The following is a 24,276-nucleotide window of genomic DNA, read 5'->3' on the forward strand; positions in this document are numbered from 1 at the left end:
GCACGTGAGGCACCGGCTGGGTGCTCTCACCCAGTTAGCTGAAGCGGCCCGCCTGAGGCCGGGCCCACAGGCAGTGTGTGCTCCCCCCTCTTCCTGAAGGAGAGGGCAGGTCCGCGTCAGGGCAACAGAGACCAGAGTCCTGCCACCATTCCTCAACCACTCCCCTGGTTCTGGGAAACTAAGGCCAGTACAGGGGTGCATGGGGCGGGCACCCAGGCAGAGAGGGCAGAGGCTGCGGCTGCCGGCCGTCTCCCGCTCTGTGGCCACCAGCTCGCCATAAGTGTGCTCCGGGGCCCCTGGCTCCTGCAGCCATGCCGAGAGCACAGACCTGCCCTGCTTCCGGCTGGACACGCGGTGGTTTGCTCTCACCCAGCCTGGAAAACGCTGCATGCATCCGACCCATTCGGTCTCTAGAAGAGGTGTCTGTGACCCCCGGTGGAGGCCCGCCGCCCTGGGCTGCAGCAGCAGAGCACTCGGGGAACCAAGGTGGATGTGGGGACAGCCAGCCACCCCGCCTGGACGCCCAGAGGGCACAGTGTGGCAGGCGCACGCCCAGCTCCGCGCGGGGACAGGAGCTGTTGCCTTACCAGCCAGCTGTGAACTAATTACAAGAAGTTCTAACTAGTGGCTCCCTCTCCAAGCATATGTTCCCAATTAAGTCACACCGCAGCTGATTCTCATCAATCCTCTGTGAAGCAGTCCATCTCAAAGCCTCTCCTGGGAGGGTAGGAGGGCACGGAGAGGAGGGAGTCTGCACGGGACCACCCGTGCCACACTGGGGTATGGCTGAGGTCCCCTGCCCTGCCCACTGTGGCTGGCTGCACTGCTGAGCATGTCCCAGATGAGACGGGGGCCTCACAGGGAGGCAGGAGGGATGACACCCACGTGCTCCTGGGGCCTCCCAAGCCCTGACACAGAGAGGAAGGGGTGAGGCATTGCCCTCATGATGGGGAAAACGGTAAATGGCATGAGGTGGATGTGAGTATTTATTGAATGCCATATGGAGCCAGATGTGGCATTTGATCTCCCCAGGAGCCCCATGTGGGCATCGTACCCCATTATAAAGGCTGTACTAGATGTACTGGGGGCTCAGATGGCAAAGCCCAACACGCCCCTGGGACCCCAGCCGAGGGACAGGACAGTGTTTGAGCTGAGGACCCCATGATGCCCCTCACATCCATGTGTCCAAGTCATCTTCAGACCCACTTTGCTGCTGCCTAGACCTCGGCCACATGCGAGTTATTCTGGGTCCACTGTGTGGGGCAGCACGGCCCCCACCTTGCTCTGAGTCGCCACCCTCATTCCTGTCTGCGCTGTGGGGGTCGGGGGTCAGGGGTCTGGGGCAGAGCCCCATCTCCCTGTGCCCCCAGCAGGGCCCTGAGCTCACAGGTGCTTTCTGTGAGCTGGACACGTGCGTGGCATCTGGGTCAGAGATGAATGAACGGTCACTGACAAAGCCAGTGTCCTGTCCTCTGGGATAGTCAGCTCAGCCCTGGGGTGCCGACCTCACTTACCCAAAGCATCGCCCAAAAGACCCGGGTCAGGGCAGCCCTGGGGTGGGGGGAGGGCGGGGAGCAGACCAGGGGTCCCCAGAGCTGACGCTGCACACCTGAGAGCAGCGACTGGGCTGTCAGGGATGTGGCCCTGGGACTGCAAGGGAACTGGGCTTGAAGCCCTCTCCTGCTGGGTTCCCTCGGCCAACTTACGGACCCTCCCTGAACGAACATTTCCTGCTCAGGGGATCCGTGTCGGGAGACTGTGGATACAGAGAGACTGTGTGGCAGTGACGGCGCACGGCAGAGGCTGGTGGTGGCTATGACAGCTAAGATGACCAGTCAGGAAACGGGGACCCTGGTGGCATCCCCGAGTGCCCACGGCCCCCCTGACAGGAGCCCCATCTGAGGGGCCCTCCTGGATTTGTGCCAGAACCAGGAACCTAGAGAGGGGCCAGCATGAACCTCCTCTTGCTGCCGTATGGAGGCAGATGATGGACCGCTGTGGGATCAGCAGATGGTCCCCAGACTCAAAGCAGGGGGAGGGAATTGGGTGCCCACGAGTGGCCGAGGGATACCCACCTGGCACAGGTGAGGCGGCAGCACGTGGTTATCTAGAAGTTTCTGCCTCCCCTGTTCTGGGGCCGTGGCACAGCTCAGGGAGCACCACCACATCACTGCACAAGTGTCTAGCCCTCAGCGTGACGGGGGCCTGTTCCCACACGGCACCCCTCAAATCGCTCCCACAGGCACGGACATAGACACCACCTGCCCCCTGTGGCAGGAGTCCAGCCCCTTGGCTAGGAGGGCTCCTCTCAGGGAGAAACACCAGAGATGGGCTTGCGGCGTACTCCCCAACCCCCAGGAGGCAGGTGGTGAATGCCCATCAGGCAGGGCGCTCACCAGCACCTCTCCTCTGCGGCCCCGCCTACCACAAGGCAGGCTCCATGGAAAAGGCCTGGAAGCCAGAGGCGGGACACAGGGACATGAAGGATTTCAGCAGGACTCGCCGTGCCCCAGCCCGGGGCCCAGGGAGCCATCAGCCCCGATCGCAGGTTGTGTCCGACTGGACACATGGAAAGATGCCCGCCCACCCTGCTCTGACGGGGCCCCCCTGACCGGCCACCCGGGCCGACCTGCCAACAGCCCAGCTCTCCATTCTGAGACCGTGGCCCAATTAGAGACGTGTGGGTCCCAGAGCTGAGCACCGCCGACCGCGGCTCCCGGCACCTCGCTTCATCAGACTTGTCACTTTCCCCAGCTCCAGGAATCGGTAATAAAAAAGAGATTTGATTTGCCTCTAATAGGTGTCAAGATAAAATCAATGGCCTGTCCAAAATCTAGGCAATCACAAACCTGCAGGTTTCTTGCCATGGAACAGTTTGGATGGGAGGATAAAAATGAAAAACAACATAAAGGTGCAACAGCAGAAACAGAGCTGCGACTTCCCGGCTGCAGGCAGTGGGGATGGGCCTGGGCACGCACCCGGCCACACAGAGACCAGCCACGGACCAAGCTGGTGCAGGGAGGGAGGAGGAGGACAGATGGGGGTGCGGGGCGGGGCCTCGGGCAGGACACCCTCCCCACCGGGCTCTGAGACACATGCCCTGCTGCGAGGGCGCCTGAGGCAGGTCCCAGCTTCGCGCAGCCTGGAGAACCAGAAGACGGGCATCAGCGGGGCAGGGAGACACCAGGAGGGCAGGGAAGCCGTGTCCCAGACCGCCCGCCAGCACGCACCTGCAGGGTCAGCCGCTCCAGCTGCATCTCCAGCGTCTTCTTCTCTTTCTCCAGGCAGCTGCGTTCCCCCTCCAGTTCCTCAACCTTCAACCTGCAAGGAGAGCCAGACCATCAGCACACACACCGCAGCTGGTGTGTCCACTCTCACGGGGACTGTCCCGCCGGGGCGGGGGTGGGGCACACTCAGGCCTGGGGGCGGGGTGAAGCCTCCATGTTCCTTCTGAAGAAGAGCGTTCTGCCAGGGGTCTCATGGACCACAACTCAAGGGAGGCAGGGAGAAGGCCAGCCAGGGGCAGCACAGGTGGGAACCTGCACGTGTCCTGTGCTCTTGGCCCACTCCCAGGGCGCATGAGCATGTATTGCAGAGGACACAGAACTGTGGAGTGAGCTGAAGAGAGCCATGGGCTGGGGAGGGAAGTAGGTGGGGAAGCAGGACCGGAGGGGCTGTGCAGAGTCCTTCCTCCTTCACAGGCCGGGACACAAAGGCTAGGGGCTGACTTGGGCATATGGCCGGCTTCGGCTCACAGTAACAAAGTGCCTAGTTTCATCTTCATTTTCAAGTTTAATTTTTGAAAAGCACTATATTCACATCATTTGAAAATCAGTAAGATTGTCCAGGAAGCTGTGTCCGACACGGACACAGGCTAAGGAACAGGGCCTTCCCCCTAACCAGCTGGAATGGAAAGCTCACATTTCATAGATTATTCAGGAAGGTCTTGGCTCAGGAGTGGAGATAATTATCTCTAGGCGGAGAAGTGCTCTAGGACGGCAGAGCACATCACACGAGATCCGAGAGGACCAAACTCTTTCCAAGAAACCTAATGCATCTCTGAAAAAAAAAGCTTGGGAAGATTTCTATGAATACAGAAACATTCAGAATCAAACCAGCCAAAATTCACAATGTCTGCCAACTAATCAAAGACTAGCTAGCAGGCATTAAAAGACCCAGGAAAATATGACCCATAATGAGGAAAGCAGTCAATCAATCAAAACCCACCATGAACTTCAGCGTTAAGGTGCATCCAAGGACATTAAATTGGTTATCACAACCACCCGCTGCTCAGCTCAGCACACGGAAGCCACGAGCAAGACAATTCCCGGAGGGGTGCGCCCCAGCGCCCGACCCCACCGGCAAACTGGGCGGGCTAACACCAGAGCAGACTGCAGGGGGAAAGCCTACGCACTGGAAGACCACAGCAAAAAAACAACACAAACCAACACACAAAACAACCCAAAACGATCCAAAGTGAAAGAGAGGGAAAGGGATACTTGAGAGTGACAAGACTGTCACCGAGCTGCACGGGCGGCTTCATGGAGCACAGCGTCAGCCTGCGTGGAGCCCTGGAAGGAAAGGGTGGGAGGGAGAGAAGGGCAGACACTGCAAGGAAAAGTGTCAGGTTGGACAATGAGCACAACCCAGATCCAAGACGATCGGCAAACCCAAGCACAAGGCCCACAGAGGAAGTGGCCCCAGTGCACGGATTAATCTAATGGCTCAAAAAGCCACCAGTGGAAGGAAGAGATGGCACCTACAGAAGAACAAAGCAGGTTTCTCATCAGACACAATGCAAGTGAGAAACAGAAGGAAAAGCTTTAAAATACTGAAATAAATTAAAAAATACCAGCCCAGAATTCCACTGCCAGTGAAAATACTCACAAAAGCAAAAAAAAGACGTTCTCTGACAAACAAAACTGGCAAGGACATGTCGCCAGCAGACCCGCTCCACGAGGGGCCAGGGGAAGCCCTCCAGCAGCAGGGTGGGGACACCAGAGGGAGACGCGGGGCCCCATAAAGGAGTGAGGTGCAGCAGAGCCCGTGACTGCCTGGGCCAACACGTGATGTCAGGGATGCTAACTGCAGCTGATGTGCGGCTGACATCTGCTATCGCGTGTCTCGGGCGTACAACAGTGCCTGCGCACTACTACAGACACCACTGAACGCTCAGCCCAGTCATGGTCTGTCACTGCACCAACCACCGCAGTGCTGTTGGCTGCACTCCCTGTACGGGACATCACATGCTCATGACTTACTAGATCATAACCAAAGGTCTGTACTCTGAATCCCCCACCCGCTCGTATCTGTGCGTCGTCTCTGCTTTCTCTTGATTGTACAGTTCTTTTGTTTTTCTTTTAGATTCCCTGAAGCAGTGAGATCAGATGGCACTTGTTTTCCTGTTTTCAGTCACTTAGCATCATACTTTTCTGGGTCCATCCACGTCGTCACAAATGCCAAGATCTCAATCCTTGTTTACAGCCGAGTCATATTCCACAGTGAACATACACCACACGTTCCACCCGAGAATGGAAGGGGATTATTACCTTTTAATAAGATTAGCTGTTGAAATGAAACTAACAAGAACGTACTGGGGTCTAAGATGAAAATACAAACAGAACGTGGGACACACATAGCAGAGGCTCGAGGGAAAACCAGACGGTGCAGCTGGGAGGCTGTATGTCAGGGAAGATGTAACTTCCCTCACATACAGACTGTGGTAAGCGGAAGATGCACCCCACAACAGGCCCTGCAGTAACAAGGAGTGACAGCCGATAAGCCAAAAAAAGGAAATAAAATGAAATAATGAAACACACACAATGAGTTAGAAAGAAGCTGGGACAACGGAAAACAAAGAGGACACGATGAGCCGAGTATACGCAGTAAGACGACAAGACCCGGTCATACCAGCCGCCACAGGACACGTGAACGGTCTACATGCCTGGTTAAACACAGGCTATCCACGCAGGTGCAGCAGAGCCCCCATTACGTCACTCCTGACAAGACTGGCAAACAGACGTGAGCCACTAACACCGAGAAAACCAGCAGAACCATCGTGAACACTCATGCACCCACGAGACAGCTTCCACAGAGATGCAGCAAAGCTGGCAGAAACGTGAGGTGAAATGCGCAGGCCCGCAATCAGAGCCCGAGATTTTGACAACAGTTTCTCAAAAGCTGACAGGACGATCAGCAGTAACCCCAGAAGGATGAAGTAAGTAGACATGAACAGCACGGTCGGCCACCTTGACGCAAGCGTCCCATAGGAACACTGTGACCACAGGAACAGAGGGCACACACACAGCATGGACCACGCAAGCAGGTTCAGCCTGTTGGGAAGGGTGTTGGTAACTCAAAATCTCTTCTGTGACCATAAGGGAACTGAGCTAGAGATTGGTGATTTCTGATAGCGTCCAGGAGCACGGAGCACGTGGGGTTCTGGAAAAGCCGTCCAAGCCCTACTCTCTGAAGAGCACGAGGGGGTCTGCTGTAGTGAAAGGCACTGACATCGGCCCAAACATGTGGGGATGCGCGTGGTCATGGCCAGAAGGCTCACTTGCTGAGATTTCACTATTCCCCACGCTGTCCTGGAAAACCCACACCGACCCCATTAAATTCCACATGTTTCTTCATACAAACAGTTGATTGTAAAAATCATGTGGAAATGTCACAGATCCAGAATGCTCCAAACAGCACTGGGGAGAAGGCTGCAGGGCTAATGCTCAATCTCAAGAACTGTCATAAAGTCACAGCAACCAAAAGAGCACTGCCCTTCAGCCATGTCAATGCAGCACAGCAGGGCCCAGGGACAGACTCCTACACACGGACAAGGGTTTTGATAAGTATTCTAAGACAATGCAGTGTAGAAGGGATGTCTTCTTAACAAATGCTGCTGGAACAGCTGGGTAGTCACTTTTTTAAAATCCCTAAAATCTGGATTTTGTAAAAAAAAAAAAACAAAAAAAAACCCCTACCTCAAAATGGAAATAAAAACCTACACGGAAGTGGAAAAATGATAAAACTGCTAAAAAACGTAGGGGCAACCCTGTGAGTCACAGCTACGGTACCCAAATCACAATAAAGGAAAAAAACAGATAAAGATCTCTCTTTAGTGGCCTTCATGAAGACAATGCAACGACAGGCCACAGAATGGGAGGGAATGTTCGCAAGGTGAGTTATCTGGCGGAGGACTTGCACCCACAATCCCCAAGGAACTCTCCAGACTCAGCAACAAGCAAACCGTCAAATAACAAACAGACAGCAGTGTGAACAGACACTTTGCCAAACCAGGTACCAGATGACGACAGACACGCGAAGATGCTCAATGTCGTTAGTCATTAGGGAGACAAAACTCAAGCGACAGCGAGCCACCGCGCACCTCTCAGGATTGCGGTGAGAAAGAGGACAGGCCAAGGGCTGGTGAAGGGATGCTGGCGGCAGGGACGCTCAGTGGTGTGGCCACTCCGGAGACACACAGACCCACAGAAAACTTACAGGAACACGCGCCAACCATCCCACAAACGGGCGGTGTCCTGCCCGAGTCCCCACAAAGACTTTCTCTGTAACGTAAAGCAGCTCTGTTTATGGCAGACGCAAGCTGGGGCAGAGTGATTGTCCCTCACCAAGCGCACACACATGCCAACAGTAGCCGGCAGTAAAAAGGAACACAGCACAGGTGTGTGCACACAGCAAAGCAGACACAGCAGAGTGGACACTGTGAGAAACTTCCCAATGGCCACCCAGCCTGCAGGGCTGAGCTCAGATCCACGGCTGTCTGGGAGGAGGGCAAGGTGCCGGTTGGGCTGGAGTAAAGGCTGGGGGTGATGGATGGGGCTTTAAATACGTGCGGCTTGCTGTAGGTCAGTTACACCCCACAGAAGATGTGAGAACACCTGCTACCCCACGCTGCCCCCGAGCGCACACTCTTCCCTGCTGTGTCGGGGCTTCTTGGAGAGGCAGACCTGGAGGTGTGAGCTATCCTGCCCCAAGGAGGTGTACCCAGGGTGTGGGGCAGGCCTGGCACCTGAGGCCACCTCCAGGAAGCTGCCTGTGGGCAGGACCCCTGCACGTTCGGGCCAGGCTGCGTGAGAAGCGCCCCCCCCCCCCCCCCCCGTGGAAACAGGATGTTACGGATTCTGCAGGCTCCTGAGCGAATGTTCTCAAGGGCTAAATTCAAACAAGCACATGTACGCGGCTGCAGGCACATCGATAAAATGGCTTATAATCCATCCCGCTGTCAGAGAACAAACCCACACAAATAACACTCGTTTACGCGTTTTAGGACACAGCCCCTCCACTCTGCCATCACCCCCCCCACTCCTGGCAAACGGCTGTCTTGCTGAGGGAGAGAATGAGCTCGTGTGTGTTCAAAAGCTCACAGGGCAGCTTCCCCTTCAGATGCCTCAAAGCACTCGGCTGTGACCTGAGTTTCTTGAAACTGACTGGCTCCAAGGGTTTTAGACAAGGAAGGCGCTGCGTAAACCGCCCGGCATCCCAGATCACTTCTGGAGAGGATGAGCCAAGCCCAGCAGGGGGCGAGTGTGTGCACGTGAGGGTGTGTGTGCATGCATGTGTGCGCACACTAGGACGAGGCAGCTGTTCATTGTTCTTGCTGATCTAAAAGAAAGGGTAATGGTGGGGGAGGGGTGCCAGCGGTCAGGCCCCAAATGGCCCGGAGAAGGGACAGCCAGGGGCCCCGGAGGACAGCTGGAAAAGCATCTGGCCCACGACGCACCATCCAGGTTGGGCGTCCACTGATCCCACACCCAATGCACTGCCTGCTGCTTCCTCCCTGACGGGCCCTGACCATCCACTTGGGACTAGGCCACTGTTCTGTGGCTGTTGGCTTCTCCGTTCTCTCCGTCACGTGTCCTCCCTGTATTTCCAGTATGGAGTCAGCGATGGGCTCCCACAGGCGCAGGCCACAGATGTCTCTGTCCCGCAGCAGGAGGCTGGAGCATGGAAAGGGTGATGGTCCCGCTCTGCACCCAACACACAAGGAGGGGTGTCCTGCTACGGACTGAACGTCTGTGTACCCCCACATTCTTTTGCCAAGGCCCCGACCCCATGTGATGGAATGTGCAGGGAACTAGGGTATGCTGAGGTCATGAGAGGGGGATCCTGTGACAGGTGAAGTATCCTTGAAAGAGCGACACTGGAGAGCTCATGCGCCCTGTCTGCCTGTCGTGAGCACTTGGCGGGAAGGCGTGGTCTGCAGCCACAGCAGTCCTTCCAGCGCCAACCACGTGGCACCGTGACAGCACACTTGCAGCCTCCGATCAGAGAGTGGGAATGTCTGTTGCTCACACAGTCCGGGCTGGGGCCTCTGCTGTGGGGGCCCGAGCATAGAGGCACATTTGGTCCTTAGGGTGGGGACCCTGTGACAAGTACCTGACTGTGGGGACACGGCTTTGGAGCCGGTGCTGAGCAGAGGCCGTGGGGAGCCTGGCTGAACCACGTGCCTGTGTCATGTGGAAGGCAGTGCCAGCGGGCGGCTGGTCAGCTGAGGAGATTCCCAAGCCAAGTCCGGAAAGAGCGGCTTGCGACTTGATGCAAACCGAGGACGTGTGTCAGGCAAGAAGTGCCCCTGGTCTCATGTGATGGGAGGGCCTCAGCCCTGTGCTCTTCCTCCCTTGAGCCCAGAGCCTAGGTCTCCCCACGAGGCACATCAGACACGCCTGGCCCGGGGACCGTCCACGGCCACCTGACCAGTTGTGCCGAGGTCACGAGAAACAGAGACAGGATGCTGTCCAGGAGAGGTGGCCAAAACCAAGGCAGGGCCTGGATCAGACATTAGTCGGCAGACCAAGTAGTGCCCGCGGGGGACAGCATCAGGGGGATGGCATCACATGCTCATGGCAAGTGCTCCACAGCAGCGGAACCCACCGGCGATGAGGCAACACAGGCAGAGCAGAGTGGAGCGCTCTCCTGTCCCCGTGAGCTTCCTGCAAATCAAACTCACTCCAGGGGCGCCTGGGCAGCTCAGCTGTGTGAGTGTTAGACTGTGGCTCAGGTCATGATCTCGTGGTTCTTGAGTTCAGTCCCTGCATCAGGCTCTGTGCGGTCAGTGTGCAGGCTACTTGAGATTTGCTTTCTCTGCTCCCCGCCCCCAATACAAATACATAAACTTAAAAAAAAAAAATAAACCTGTTCCAAAATGAACAGTTGGGAAGGATGAAGGTTACAATACCACACGGACAGGATACTCACCCTGCTTCTCACTTCCTTCACCCATAAAACTGGGAAAATAAGAGTGCAAACTGTTTACTTACCGTTTGTTTTAAGAAATCAATGTGTCAGTGCATATAAAGTATTGAAAGCCGTGCTTGGGCAGGGAGTAAGGGCTCAGGAGAGAAAGAAAAACAGAAAGGATGGACAGGATGAAGAGGGGAATGAGTCGAAGTGGTCGTGTCCAGGAGGCTCTGGGGCAGACGACCAGATGGCTGCCGGCTGGGAAATGGCTTGGACACAAGCATGGGGGGCGCCTCAGACACTGCGGGCTTGGTCCCAGAACACCGCAATAACGCAAATGTCACAATAAAGGGAATCAAATGAATTCTCTGGTTTCCCGGTGCACATAAAAGCTAGGTTTACAATATACTGCAGCCTACTCAGCACGCGATCACATCAGCTCTACAAAACTGCACAGGCCTGAATTAAAAAGCCTGTATTGCTCAAAGTGCTAACCATCGTCTTGGCTTCAGTGACTGCAACCACCAATCGCCGATCATACTACACATAATGAAAAAGTCCCAACTATTGCAAGAATTACCAACAGGTGATGCAGCCACGGAGCAAACACACACCGTTAGTTCGCCAAGATGCAACCAGGCTAACTGCTCGCTCAGGGAAGCAGAGCTGTGCCAGGCATGAAGCATGCCATGGCAGAAGGTACAGAGGCGGAGTGTGGCTGGAGACGGTGACGGGTGCAACCCGCGGGCGGAAGGGCTGAGCAGGACCTAACAGGCGCTGGTCTGGCGCACCGGTTGACGACAAGAGAAGCCTTCTCCAGGACAGACCACATTTGGGGCATTTAACAAAGCTTAACAAATTTTCAAAGCTTGGAATTATACAAACTACGTTCACAGACCATAAGGGAATTAAACCAGATGCCAGTAACACAACAGGAAAATCCCTGAACATCTGAAAATCTAACAGAACACATCAAAACAGTATGGTGTTTAGTGAAATGACAGAGAGTATGAAGTAGGTTTCCCTGAACGAGACAAGAGGAGAGCACACAGAAACGCGGGACACGGCTGAAGCTGTGCTTAGAGCAAACTTTGTAGCCATGAACGCTTATATTACAAAACAAGATCTCAAATCAATAATCTAAGCCTCGACCTCTAGAAACTTGGAAGAAAGAAAGAAAATATACCTGGGGCGAGCAGAAGGAAGGATACGCACAGAGCAGAAATCAATGAGACTGAAAACAGAAAAACAAAGAGAAATGAGAGAAACCAAACACCAGTTCGGTGAAGAAGCCAATTAAATAGCAAGCATCCATCCAGCAAGGCTGGCTAAGACGAGAAAATGGAGGACACGAAGTAATAATGTCAGGAAAGTGAGCTTCCCACTGTGGATCCTGCAGATAGAATGGGAACTGCATACACAATGCCACACACGGAACCTGACAGTTTATGTGGCATGTCAATTCTACAACTACCCAAATTCTCCGAGATAAATTACGTAGCCCAGCTATTTCTGTCACTAGCTAAGAGAGGACATTGTTAGCGGAAATCCACACACAACAAGGGTGCCTGGGTGGCTCAGTCGGTGAAGTGCCTGACTCTTCGTTTGGCTCAGGTCATTATCTCCATGGTTTGTGAGTTGGAGCCCCATGTTGGGCTCTGCATTAACAGTGAAGAGCCTGCTTGGGATTCTCTCTTTCCTCCTCTCTCTGCCCTTCCCCTGCTCACTCTCTCAATATAAATAAAATATTTTTAAGGAAATTAAAAAAAAAAAACCCATACCCAACAGAAATATCCAGACTTACATGATTTTCCTGGGTGCTAACTACTGAAAAAGAACTAATGCTAAATCCACACATCCCTCCCAGAAAACAAAAGAGAACTGAATGCTTACTGACTCATTTCACAAGGTCAGTATTACAGTGATAAAAAACAGACAAAAACAGTGAAAGAAAGATATAAAGCCAGTATCCCTCATAAGTATGAACACAAAAATCATCAACAAGAAATAAGTAAGTTGAATCCAGTAATATGTAAAAAGGGTAATACATTGGGGCGCCTGGGTGGCTCAGTTGGTTGGGCAATCTGCTCTTGATTTAGGCTCAGATCATGATACCAGGGTAATGGGATCGAGCCCCACGTTGGGCTCTGTGCAAAGTATGGAGCCTGCTAAAGATTCTCTGTCTCTCTCTGTCTCTGTCTCTCTCTCTAAAGTAAAAAAAATTAAAAAGGACAAAACATTAAAACAAAGGAGGGTCTACCTCAGGCAAGTTCAATACTGAAAAATAAATTGATATAATCTGCCATGTTGACAGTGTAAAGAAGAAAAGCTACCTGATCATGTCAATCAATTCAAGGAAAAAGAAAGAACTTGAAAAAATTCAATACCCTCATTACAAACCAAGAAGAGAAGTGAGGTTTTATATCATGATAAAAGATACCTACAAAAGGGGTACCTGAGTGGCTCAGTCGGTTAAGCGTCCGAGTTTGGCTCAGGTCATGATCTTACAGTTCATGAGTTCGAGACTCATGTTGGGCTCTGTGTTGACAGGTAGGAGCCTGAACTCTGCTTCAGATCCTGTTTCACCTGCTCTCTCTGCCCCTCCCCTGCTCACACTTTGTCTCTGTCTCTCAAAAATTAATAAATATTTTTAAAAAAACAAGAGAGAGAGGAAAGAAAAGAAAGAAAAAAAAAGACATCTACAAAATACCTACAGTTGACATTATTTTCAGTGGCTTCAGACTGAGTGTCTCCCGACATCCAAGACCAGGAACAAGGTGAGGGCGGCTGCCCTCCTCACCCCACACCACATCGTACTAGAAGTCTCAACGAGCACAAACTACAAACAGAGGACACCAAAGGCATACCTCTTGGTGAAGATGTAAAACTGACCAAGTTTATAAGCAAAAGAATATCAATGTAGAAAATCCCAAGGAATTAAACAAACAAAACCCTCATAGAACTGATAACTAAATTTAGTAAGGCTACAGGCTATAAGATGAATAACTAAAAAGTCAATCATCTTCATGTAATAAAAAAATGAAACAGAACAAAAATTAGAACATATAAAAAAGACACACTTGGGTCCAAATCTATTAAAATGTGCAGAATCTGTATACTGAAGGTACAAAATGCTAACATAAGAAATGAAAGACCTGAATAAATAGAGATACATACCATATTCATGAATGGAGGACTCAGCATCATGGCAAAATCAGTTCTTCCTAAACTGAAGTGTCCTTTTAACATAATACCCATCCAGCTCCCAGCAGGGTTATTTTTGTAGATACAGCCAAATTGTTCTAGCATTTCTTTGGAAATTCAGAGGAATGAGAATAGTTAAAATAATTTTGAAAAAGAATAATGAAACTGGAAGAGTCATACCACCTGATTTAAAATTTGCCATAAGACTATGGTCACCAGGAGAATGATAATGAGACACACATGTGGATCAACATGAGCATAAAAGCAATTCAGTGAAGGGAGGTCAGCCTTTATCCTAAGTGGTGCTGGGACACCTGAACATCTTAGGGTAAAAAACAAATGTTGACCTAAACGTCACATCTCAAATTTAACTGAGTGTGGATCTAAGTTAAATGTAAAATGTAGACCCTTCTTCTGTTAGAGGTTTTGTTAAGATGAAAAATCAGACTATGGACTAAGAGAAGGTAGTTTCAAGTCACATTTGACAAATATATGTCTGAAATACATAAAGAACTCACAAAATTTAAAAGAAAGTTAAAAAAGCAAAAAGAATACTGGGTGAAAGATGGATAAAATATTTGAACAGATATTTCACCAAGGAGGATAAACAGGTGGCAACTAAGCAATGAACAGATGTTCAGCATCAGCAGCTGTCTGGGAGCCACCCGTGAAACCCACGATGAAACACTGCACACCTGTGGGACGGCTGGCATTAAAAATACCACCAACACCAAGCACTGACAAGGATGTGGGTATTTCTGTTCAAGGAACTGCCAAACCATTCCCTAAAGCTAAACATTACCCAAGGCATTGCCCAGAAATGCAACACCTGGGTATCTACCCCAGAGGAAGACTGAGCCCCGCCCTGCCCCCACCTCGGACAATCTGCACACAGCTGTTTACAGAAGCTCTAGTCAAAATGGCTCCAGACTGGAAACAGCATAAATTCCCTTCCACAAGTAAATGGATACAGTCTTTTTATAAAAGCTGTGATGTATCCACAGGGTGGAACAGGACACAGCCACACAAGGGAGCAGCTACAAGCAGACAGAAAATGAGCAAAGAAGCAGAGCACTTGAACAACACTACAAACCAATTAGACTGACAGCAGGGTAAGTGTCCTTGTCAAGTGCACACAAGATATCCTCCGGAACAGACCATATGTTAGGCCACAAAACAAGTCTTAATATATTTGATTTGTTAATTTTGTGGAATTAATTCAATGGAATTGAAGTAAGAATCAATAATGGAAGAAAAAATGGAAAGTACATAGGTGGAAACAAAACAACTCAGTCTTAAACAAATAGGTCAAAGAAGAAATAAGGGGAAATTAGAAAATACCTGGAGATGAATAAGAAGACACAAGATACCCAAACTTAGGGGAGACAGTGAAAGCAGTGCTCAGAGAGGAATTTGTAGCCGTAAATGCCTATGTTGAAAAAGAGGAAAGAGTTCAAATCAGTAACCTAACTGTACCACCTTAAGGAAATAGAAAATGTAGGGCTTATTACACTCAGAGCTAGTAGAAGAAAGAAAATAAAGATTAGAACAGAGATAAATTAAATAGAGAAAAGAAGAGTGAAAAAAATCAATAAAACCAAGAGCCGGTTATTTGAAAAAATCAACAAAATTAACAAAACTTTAGCTGAAATGACTAACTGAAAAAGAGAGAAGCTGTAAATTATTAAATCAGAAAGACACTTCTAATTTTATAGAAATAAGCATGATTGCCAGAGAAGACTGTGGACAACTCTACACAGAATGGATAAGCCAGACAGAATGGGCAAGTTCTCAGCATTCATAAACTACCAAAACTGACTCAAGAAAAAACCAAAATCTGAGCTGAGCAACAACTAATAAGGAAACAGAAGCGGTAACAGCAGCAACAATGAAGTGCGGGACCAGATGGCTTTGCGGGTGAATGCTCCCAAACACTCACGAGGGAATTAACACCAATCTTTTCAAATTCTTCCAAAGCGTTAGAGAAGAAATGCTCCCAAATTCATTCTAAGAGACCAGCATTATGGTGATACTACAAGCCAGGCAAAAACACCACAAGGAAACTATAGGCCACTGACTCTTACTGAAGAGAAGAGTAAGAATCCTTAACAAGACACTAGCAGACTGAATTCAGCACCATGACCATGTGAGATTTATACCAGGAATGCAAGGTTGTTTCAACATGGGAATGTCAATCAGTGCAAACCACCACATTAATGGAACAAAGGGGAGAAGACCCACATGATCATCTCAACAGATGCAGAGAAAGAGAAAGCATCTGACGAATCTATCAGCTAAGCTCAACTAACTCAACCAACTAAGCACAGAGGGGCACTTCACTTCAACATGACAAAGGGCATTTCTGAAAAAAAAACCCAGAACTATTACCAATTTCAATGGTACAAGGTTGAGAGGTTTTCCCCTAAGATCAGAAATAAGAGACAAGGATACCTGCTGGGGTGCCTGGGTTGGCTAAGCACCTAACTCCTGATTTTGGATCAGGTCATGATATCATGATTTGAGCCCCATGAGTTTGAGCCCCATGCTGACAGTGTGGAGCCTGCTTGGGATTCTCTCTCTCTCTCTCTCTCTCTCTCTCTCAAAATAAAGAAACTTAAAACAAAAACAAGGATGCCTGCTTTCACCACTTCCATTCAATATACTACTGGGCATTCTAGCCAGAACATTTAGGCAATAAAAAGAAGTATAAGGTATCCATATTAGAAAGGAAGAAGTAAAACTATCTATACTTGCAGCTGCCATTATCTAGAAAACCCTAAAAAATCTATAAAACAAACAGCCATTCAAGTTAATAAATGCATTCAGGAAGCTGCAAGCTACAAAATCAATATGCAAATTCAGTTACATTTTTATATACCAGTGATGAAGAATCTGAAAAGGAAATTAAGAAAATTTCAGGGGTTCCTGGGTGGCTCAGTCAGTTAAGTGTCTGACTCCTGATTTCGGCTTAGGTCATGATCTCATGGTTCATGAGTTCGACCATGAGCTCTATGCTAAAAGTGAGAAGCCTACTTGGGATTCTCTTTCTCACTCAAAATAAATAAATAAACTTAAAAAGAAATCAATTTTATTTACAAGAATATGAAAAAGAACAAAATAGTTAGGAATTAATTTACCCATGGAGATAAAGGTTTGTATACTGGAAACTGATGAATATTGCCAAAAGAAATGGAAAAAAACAAAAAACAAAAGCCAAAAATAAATGGAAGGCATCCCATGTTCATGGAAAGGAAGACTTTAGTGTGGTTAAGATGTTGGAGAAGTCCAAATAATCTTAAAAAAGAACAATGAAGCTGGAAGATGATGCTTTCTGATTTTAAAACATACCAGAAAGCAACAGTAATCAGAAAAGCCAATCTCAAAAGATTCCATATTATAGTATAACATTCATTGACCATTTTGTCTCCACTGACAAAAATGGAGACTGTGGTTGTCAAGTGGTTAGCGGTGTATACGTGGGTGGTTACAAAGGGAGGGCACATTGGAGATTTTGAGGTGATGAAATTATCTGGTTCTCTGACTAGGGGGTGGTTAAACATCATAGAATTGTACACCCCCCTCCAAAAAGCAGCATTTTTACTATTAACAATTTTTAAAGTGAAATATAAAACATCTTTTGGTAACATTCTGTATTTTACTGTGATGGTGAATGCACGTGCACATGTATCGCATGCATCTACAGCACTGGGTGGGGGTGGAGGTGGGGGGAGTACTTTTATTGTTGACCTTCTTTAGAACTAAAGGCACACGGTGGCAATAAAAAGCAGACTGGTTTTTATTTGTGTCATTACTGTTTCAACCTTGTCCAAAGATAACACCATGTCTTAGACCCATACCCTAGTGGACAAGTGCCCTGCTCCACCCCTGTTACTTGACCAGTCATAAGACCGTACATTCTTCTGTGTGTTCCTCAGGCCTCGACAGCGTGTTCTAAAACCCTCATGGACTGCTTCTGGAACTCTGCAAGCTAATGCAGAGAGAGCACAAGGTGCAGAGCCTGGCCCACAGAAGGCACCAAATCAGCATTAGCTACTTTGAGCACGACTACCACCACCACTACTAGAGCCAGAAGCCATAGTCACTTTCAAAACCACGATGCAGCTGAATCCTGGATGCAACCAGGCTTCCCCAGTCTAAATACTGTCAGGTTTCAGGGACCCAGAAAAGGCACCTGCACGTGTATCAAGACGCGGGTAACAGTTAAGGCACAGAGGTGTCTGTTGTGGCTTGCTATTAATGGGTGAAAATTTGAAACAACTCAAGCTCCAAAAGCAGGTTAATTAAGTATATTTTGGAACAAACTATCCGTTAATATTTACAGAGTCTGTAAAAACACGGGAAAGTGTCATGTCATCAGGTGGAGACAGTTTGAATGAGGCGCTTCACTATTTATAAAACACACATGAATGGAAACAGCAAGACTCGAGGTGAGGCTGGTGGCTCCAACACAGACATGTGAGTGCAGTCTCCCAAAATCTCACTCAAGCAAGACAAGTTTCCCTTACTTCCCTTCCTGAATGTTGTGCTCCCAAGCGGACAAATACAAGAGGGGACAACATCAAAAAACCTGTAGAAGCTGGAAAACAGATGGACGAGTGGTAAATAACTCAAAAGCTCAATCCTAGGCCAATGGAGGAAAAGCTAAGAAACTTCTCAGGAGTCTCAGGAATGGGCATGATCAGTAGTCGCTTCTAGAAACAGGGAGAAAGTAGGACTCAAACTGGAAGACTGCTTGGAAGTATGTGTGTGTGTGTGTGTGTGTGTGTTAACTATTGAGGAAATAATCATGGAACTTGCAAAAAACATACAAGGAGGCCTATGTGCTCTTCACTTAGTCCCCCTCGATGGTGACGACTAGAACCAAATACAGTTCATGATCAGACCTAGGACAAGTGATGCTGGGTGTGGCCACAGAGGCTCAGTCACTGGCCTGAGATCCTGCACGTGCACATCTGTCACTGCTGTGGTCAAGATACAGAGCTGGGTCAGCACAGGAGGCCACACACACCACCCTCTTGCAGACACCCAAACACCCCTCTCCCCGAACCCTAAGAATCTTCTCTGATTTTTGGAAAAGACTGAATAAAGTTGGTGCTAATTAGTCTTTAAGTGTTTAGAATGCTCCAGGGACGCCAAATGGGCCTGGAAATATCTTTTGGGGAAGTAGTTTAGTTATGAATTCAACTTGTTAATGCTTATAAGACTATGCAGATTATCTATTTCCTGTTGGTTGAGTTTGGGGAGCCTGTGGTTTTTGAGGAAGCGGTCCACTCCTGCTAAAGTAATGAGTCTGTAAGCACCAAACCGTCTGTAGAACTCCCGTTATACCCCTCAGATGGCTACGGGATCTAGTGACACCTCATCTCGTTCCTGATCTGGATGACTATCTTCTCTTTTCATGTGTGTCTGTTTTGCTAGGAGCTTATTAATTTTATTGCTGTTTTTCAAAGAACGTTTTGTTTCAATAATTTTCTCTGTTGTTTCCCCCTTCAATTTCATTATTTTTTGCTACTTATTATTTCCTTGTTCCTGCTTGTTTGGGGTGTATTCTGTTCTTCTTTTCCCCAGGTCCTCAAGCTGAAATATACATGAAAGTCCTACCTCTTTGAGCACTAGTCACCTCTGTGCTGCTGAGGGAGTCCGGTCTTGTGGATTCTCGTACACGCCTTTCTATGACCACTGGGTTGTATTTACTTCTCCTTTGAGACTTCCTTTTTCACACGTGGACCATCGGGAAGTGCGCCATTTAATGTGCAAGCGGGAAGAGACTGCCTGCTGTTTTCCCTTTTCTCCCGGTTTGAGTCTGTTATGGTCAGAGAGTGTACTCTAAAACTTGGATTCTTCCAAGTCTGTTCATGGCCCCAGATGTGGTCTGTCTTGGTGAATATCCGGTGTCCTTGAAAGGAGGGTTCCACGGAGTGCGACCCTATGGTTGCCGGTGACTCTGAGTTCCTCCACAACTCTGCGCTCTTCCTTCCATCAGCCTTCCCATCTGAGCGGTGTTGAGGCCTTGACCGCGAGCAAGGCTGTCTGCTGCTGCTTCTACCGCTCCTTGCTTCATGCTTTAAGTTCTGCTGTTTGACGCAAATGCGTTTGGGAATAGCATGTCTTCCTTGTACACTGATCCTCACATAATGTCCCCTCTTTGCTCTGAGGTGTATTTTTCTAATGTTAAAGTGGCTACGTCTACCTGAAAAACCTAATGTTTGAGTGGCGCCTCACCTTTCATCCTTTCCCTTTCAACCTACCTAGATCGCTGGGCTTGAAGGGAGCCTCTTGTCCAGAAAACCTGAGCTCGTCTTGTGTCTTTAACCACCAGCCAACCTCCAGCTTTCACCTGGTGCTTTTAGATCATTTCCATTAAAAGTAATTACTAATTTGCTCATGCTTAAATCTACCATTGTATTATTTGTTCCCTGACTGTTCCAGCTTATTGCCTTCCAGCGGGTTCCTTGGACAGTTTTAGGATTCTTGTGTAATTTGCTGACAGTGGTTTGGAGTGCAGCACACCGGACCACTGTCTTCGTGGGTGCCGCAGGCACTCAAACATGCATTTGTCCTCAGCCTGGCGGCATGACTACACTGGCTGTGAGGGCGGACACGGGGCTCCACACGGGCCAGACCCTGTGCACTCAGAGTACCGCCACCATAGGACACTGTGGGCTTTCAGTTACCTGGGACGGGCTAGCCAGCACGTGAGGACAGCAGAATAAATTCCACACCTCCTTCCATTAACACCTTTCTATCCAGAAGCTTCCTTAGTGGTTCAGTAAGGGCATGTCTGTTAGGGCCAAACTTTCTTATGTTTACTTTGTCCTGATTTTCTTCTCCCCAAAGCCTACTTTCCATGGCTGACTGCGCACATCTAGGCCCTGCACACTTGACCTGGCATCCAGGTCTGCAGACGAGATGGTGGCTCCGCGGATGGTGTGGCATTTCTCTGAAGCTTCTTTCCAGACTCCACCTTTAGTTTTCAGATTAATTAGCACATGTCACGTGTGACTCTGTGGTTTTATGCCCTTCACCAAATTCTTCAGATATTTTTCCAGCTGCGACCTTCCTCTCCCCTCTGGAGCTCCAATTAAACACATGTTTATCTCCAAGCCCTGATCCCAGTGGCTCTGCTCTGTCTGTCAGCTGTCAGCCTGTGTCCCCATCTGTCCGTCTGCCTCTGAGGTCATGACTCTTATCTCCAACCCACTGCTGAGTCTGCCCATGAGCTTCCCATTCTGGCTGCTGGATTTGCCACATCTACAAAAATTTCTGTTGGGCTCGTCTTCTTTTTCTTTTTAACTAATTTTTCCTCCTTTGCTGAGGTTTACCATCTTCTCATTTGTTTAAAGAAGATTCGTAACTGTTTGCTGAAGCACTTTTCTGATTGCCGCTCTATGATCCTCGTCAGATAATTCGAGCGCCCGCATCCCTGTGCGCTGCTGCCTGCTGCTGGTCCTCCCCCATTAGAGCTGTGGTGCCTGGCTCTGTGGAGGGTGGGTTGCCTACCGCACCCTGCATCCTCCTTAATCTGCTCCTGGCAGGTGGCCCCACAGAGGCAGTGCCAGGCCCGGGAGGCAGGTGCAAGTCCCACGGCCTGTGGGCCGTGTTCACCCAATGCTGGCCGAGGTGGACCCTGAGGGAGTGGGGTGCGCGCTGATCTCCCCACGGGGGTCTGCGGACACCAGGGATGGGCAAACAAGGACCACCTTGCTGCTCTGGGTCGGCGTGGGGTTCCTGTTGAGCCTAGATCAGTGGGAGGGGGTGAACAGCCCCCAGCCATCTCACCCAGTGCTCCGATGCCGAGGGGTGGGGCTCTGATTTCTGCTGGGGCAGGGAGACGTGGGCTGTGCTCCCCTTACCCTGCTTACATGCCCAGCACTGCCTGCTCTGAAGGCTGGAGAGGAAGGTGGGTCACCACTGGCCCGGTGGACATGGCCAGTGGGGACCAAGCACCCTGCTTGTTGCTGAGGGGCAGATGTCAGTAAGGCTTCCGGAACCTCGGGCCTCCTAGGTGCATGTCTGTAGCTGATCCAGATCGGAGCCTCTGCAACTCCTGGTTCAGGGGCTCAGGCAGCAGCGAGAGATTCTGGGAGCTCACCCGCACACCCTCCTCAAACCCTGGGCCCCATGTGGACCACTCTCTCCTCTTTCAGGCCTTCTCTGCCTGTGTGTCACATCAGGGTGTTCAGCCGTGCGGGGAGATGTGGGCAGAATGGGGCAGTTGACCAGAACCAGAAACTGAAAATCTTTGGAACAGCCAGTATCTCAGTCCTCCTGTGCGCTTGCTCATCTTACCTTCTTCTCTCTCATCTTGGAAAATTACCCAAGGCTTATTTTTTTGAGAGAGAAACCAGCAGGTCTGTGGGGAAATAGGTTTAAGAATTCCTTACACTTACATAAATGGGTTAAAAAAGCTTAGGGCAGAAAGCAGCCACCACAGGGGCGAAAGCGCCTGAGGTTAGTTAGCAAGATATTGTAATGGGATCATGAGTAACCTGTTATCACCTGCAGGAGATTACTTTACATCTGGCACCAATATACTTTTGTCATTGATCACAAACTCCACTTGCTCACCAGACACTTTGCTTCTTACACACACAAGTTAATGATTACTATCTGATTGTTTTCTCCAAGTCCACCACACGTGTAAGATCTCGTGAGCTCAATAAATACAGATATGAAACCCCTGCTCAGGACTCCTGTCTCTTTACAAACATTAGCTTCTCTTGTATTCAATTCTGCATCCACTCTCTTGCTGGACTGGAGAGAGAACTCCAGGCTCATAGTCTGTGACAGAGGTCTACCAGATAAAATGCAAAGTCACCGAGGTGATCAGGGGACAATGGGGAGGTCTCTATAGTGAGCTGAGCCTTCCTGTCTGTCTGCTCAGTTCCCAGGCGCTGGCAGCACCTACGCCTCATGGACAGGATCTTCCCCAAAGGTATGACCAGTCCCAAGGCCCCATGAAGCAGCCTCATGGGCAGAAGGCAGGAACCACCACACTCCTGAAGACAGCATCCAGCATCAAGACCAAGGTGTGGTTTAAACTGCCATGCTGACCTGACGGGGAAAGAGGCTGTGAAAGAATGAACCGCCTGAAGAGGAGAAAGCTGCGCAAAGTCCATGATTAACATCAGAGCAGACATGGCGTAGTCATCACATTACAACAAGGTGTCATACATGTGAAAGAATATTCAAACAAAAACCAAACAACAGAAAATTTTAGGAACCTAAAATGTCACTGCAGAAATTCATTAAAACCAGGTTGATAAGGCTGAGAAAACTTCATCCAAAGGGGAATAAAAAAATAGAAAGTAGAATAAAAAGCAGAACTAATTTAGGAAGTTCAACATCCAAAAAAAATACTAGCTTCAGCAAGAAGAAATTGGGAAATGGAAGAGAAGAATCAATGAATAATTCCAGAGAATCCCCAAGTCCTGATGGATGGGGGCCATTGCCTGCCCCTCACAGCATGTGAAACCAGCCCAGGCCCATGGGTCTGTGCCAGGTGCAAAGAGGTGCCAAGGAGAAGACTTAGGCTTCCAGAGAGGCAGACACAGGCACGTGGCTTGTCCCCTGCCCACCAGGTCTGAAAACAGGAGGCATCGGCAGGTGTGAAACGCATGGAGGTTGCTTCAAGGTCTGGGTTGTAGGCAGGGACTGGGCAGCCATGCCCCTCTCCAGTGGTGCCCATGACCCTGAGATCAACCAACCGCTCTGGGAGCCGGGGCAGGGGCTGCGTCCTCCTGATGGTAGACTCGTGGGTGCACACAAGGGCATTCAGCAAAGATTTGTTCAATAGAAGATTCTTTGAAAACAAGAGCCTAGCACCTTGCCTTCTGGAAAGGGAGTGTGTGTGGGGGGCATGGGGCATGGTGCCTGCTGGTTTTGAGGGGGGATATCTCCTCAATCCCTGGACCCCAAAGCAGGGGTTTTGGGGTGGTGGAGAGGGCCTGGGGCTGGGCCGGGAGTGGTGGGGAGGGCCAGCAGGTGCCGGCAGAGAAGCGCGCCTCGAGGGACTGAGGTCCACCCAGCCACTCAACCGAGATGGCACTCAGGGTTTGCTGTGGCCGCTATGTGCCAACAGGAAAGACAGAACCAGGCCCTGTTACAGTTGAAAGGGTCCTGTAGCCGCCACTTAAATCTCCGCTGAGTTTTCCCTCGTTTGCTTGTTAAAGAGCGATGCTCCATATCACTTGTGTGTGTAAACACTACACGCATGCATTAGACATACCACCTACACTTCCCATCCTTTATCACTCATGCATGCTGGGCGCATCTGGGTTTCACAGGTAACAGACCAATCTGCCAGTGCCCACTCCCATCCCTTGGGACCACGGGCTGCTCGTGGCCGGCGGGCAAAGGCTGGGAGTGCAGTCGCCACAAGGGCAGGCCACGAGCAGCCCCTTATCTCCCTGGAATCTCAGGAAAGCTCTGCAGGAAGGGGTGGCAGAAACAGAGGTTACGAAGATGGTGGGGGCCTCCTAGGGCTTTTCCCCCTCCACCTGCCGGGGGCGCAGTGAGGCCCATGCAAGGAGCTGGGGCAAAAGAGCCAGCGCCACCGCCCCCCCAGCCCTTCCCAGCCCAAGGGCAGCCTTGAGCGGCTCTCCTGCGGCTTCCCAGGAAAGTGAAGATGGCATGTGACACAAGGGAAGCTGAGGTACGTCACTGCTCTGGAATATTTACGTGAAGGGGATGCCTGGAGGAGCAGAGGCATCGAGTGCCCCAGGCACTCCAGCAGGTGCCCCCACCGCAGGGCGGAGGGGGAGTGTATCAGGTCATGTGCGGTCTCACGTAGCCGCAGCCCTCCCTCGAGTGCGTCCAGGCAAGTGGTGCACACAACTGCCGACCCAATTTCCACTA

The 24,276-nt window shown here is 50.0% G+C and overlaps 1 protein-coding gene across 3 annotated transcripts in view; it reads right to left on the reverse strand.

Annotated features, from left to right (window-relative positions):
- The window catches only part of MAD1L1 (mitotic arrest deficient 1 like 1), a 304,019-nt gene that overhangs the window by 88,061 nt on the left and 191,682 nt on the right, over window positions 1-24,276 (reverse strand). For all 3 annotated transcript variants that reach the window (XM_039226020.1, XM_039226018.1, XM_039226019.1), the window contains exon 15: window positions 3,231-3,321. In XM_039226020.1, coding sequence (XP_039081951.1) covers window positions 3,231-3,321 — 91 coding nt within the window. The remainder of the gene's footprint in view (window positions 1-3,230; window positions 3,322-24,276) is intronic.

Source organism: Hyaena hyaena, unplaced genomic scaffold, assembly GCF_003009895.1.
Source record: "Hyaena hyaena isolate Hyena2069 unplaced genomic scaffold, ASM300989v1 scaffold_20, whole genome shotgun sequence".
Lineage (NCBI taxonomy): Eukaryota > Metazoa > Chordata > Mammalia > Carnivora > Hyaenidae > Hyaena > Hyaena hyaena.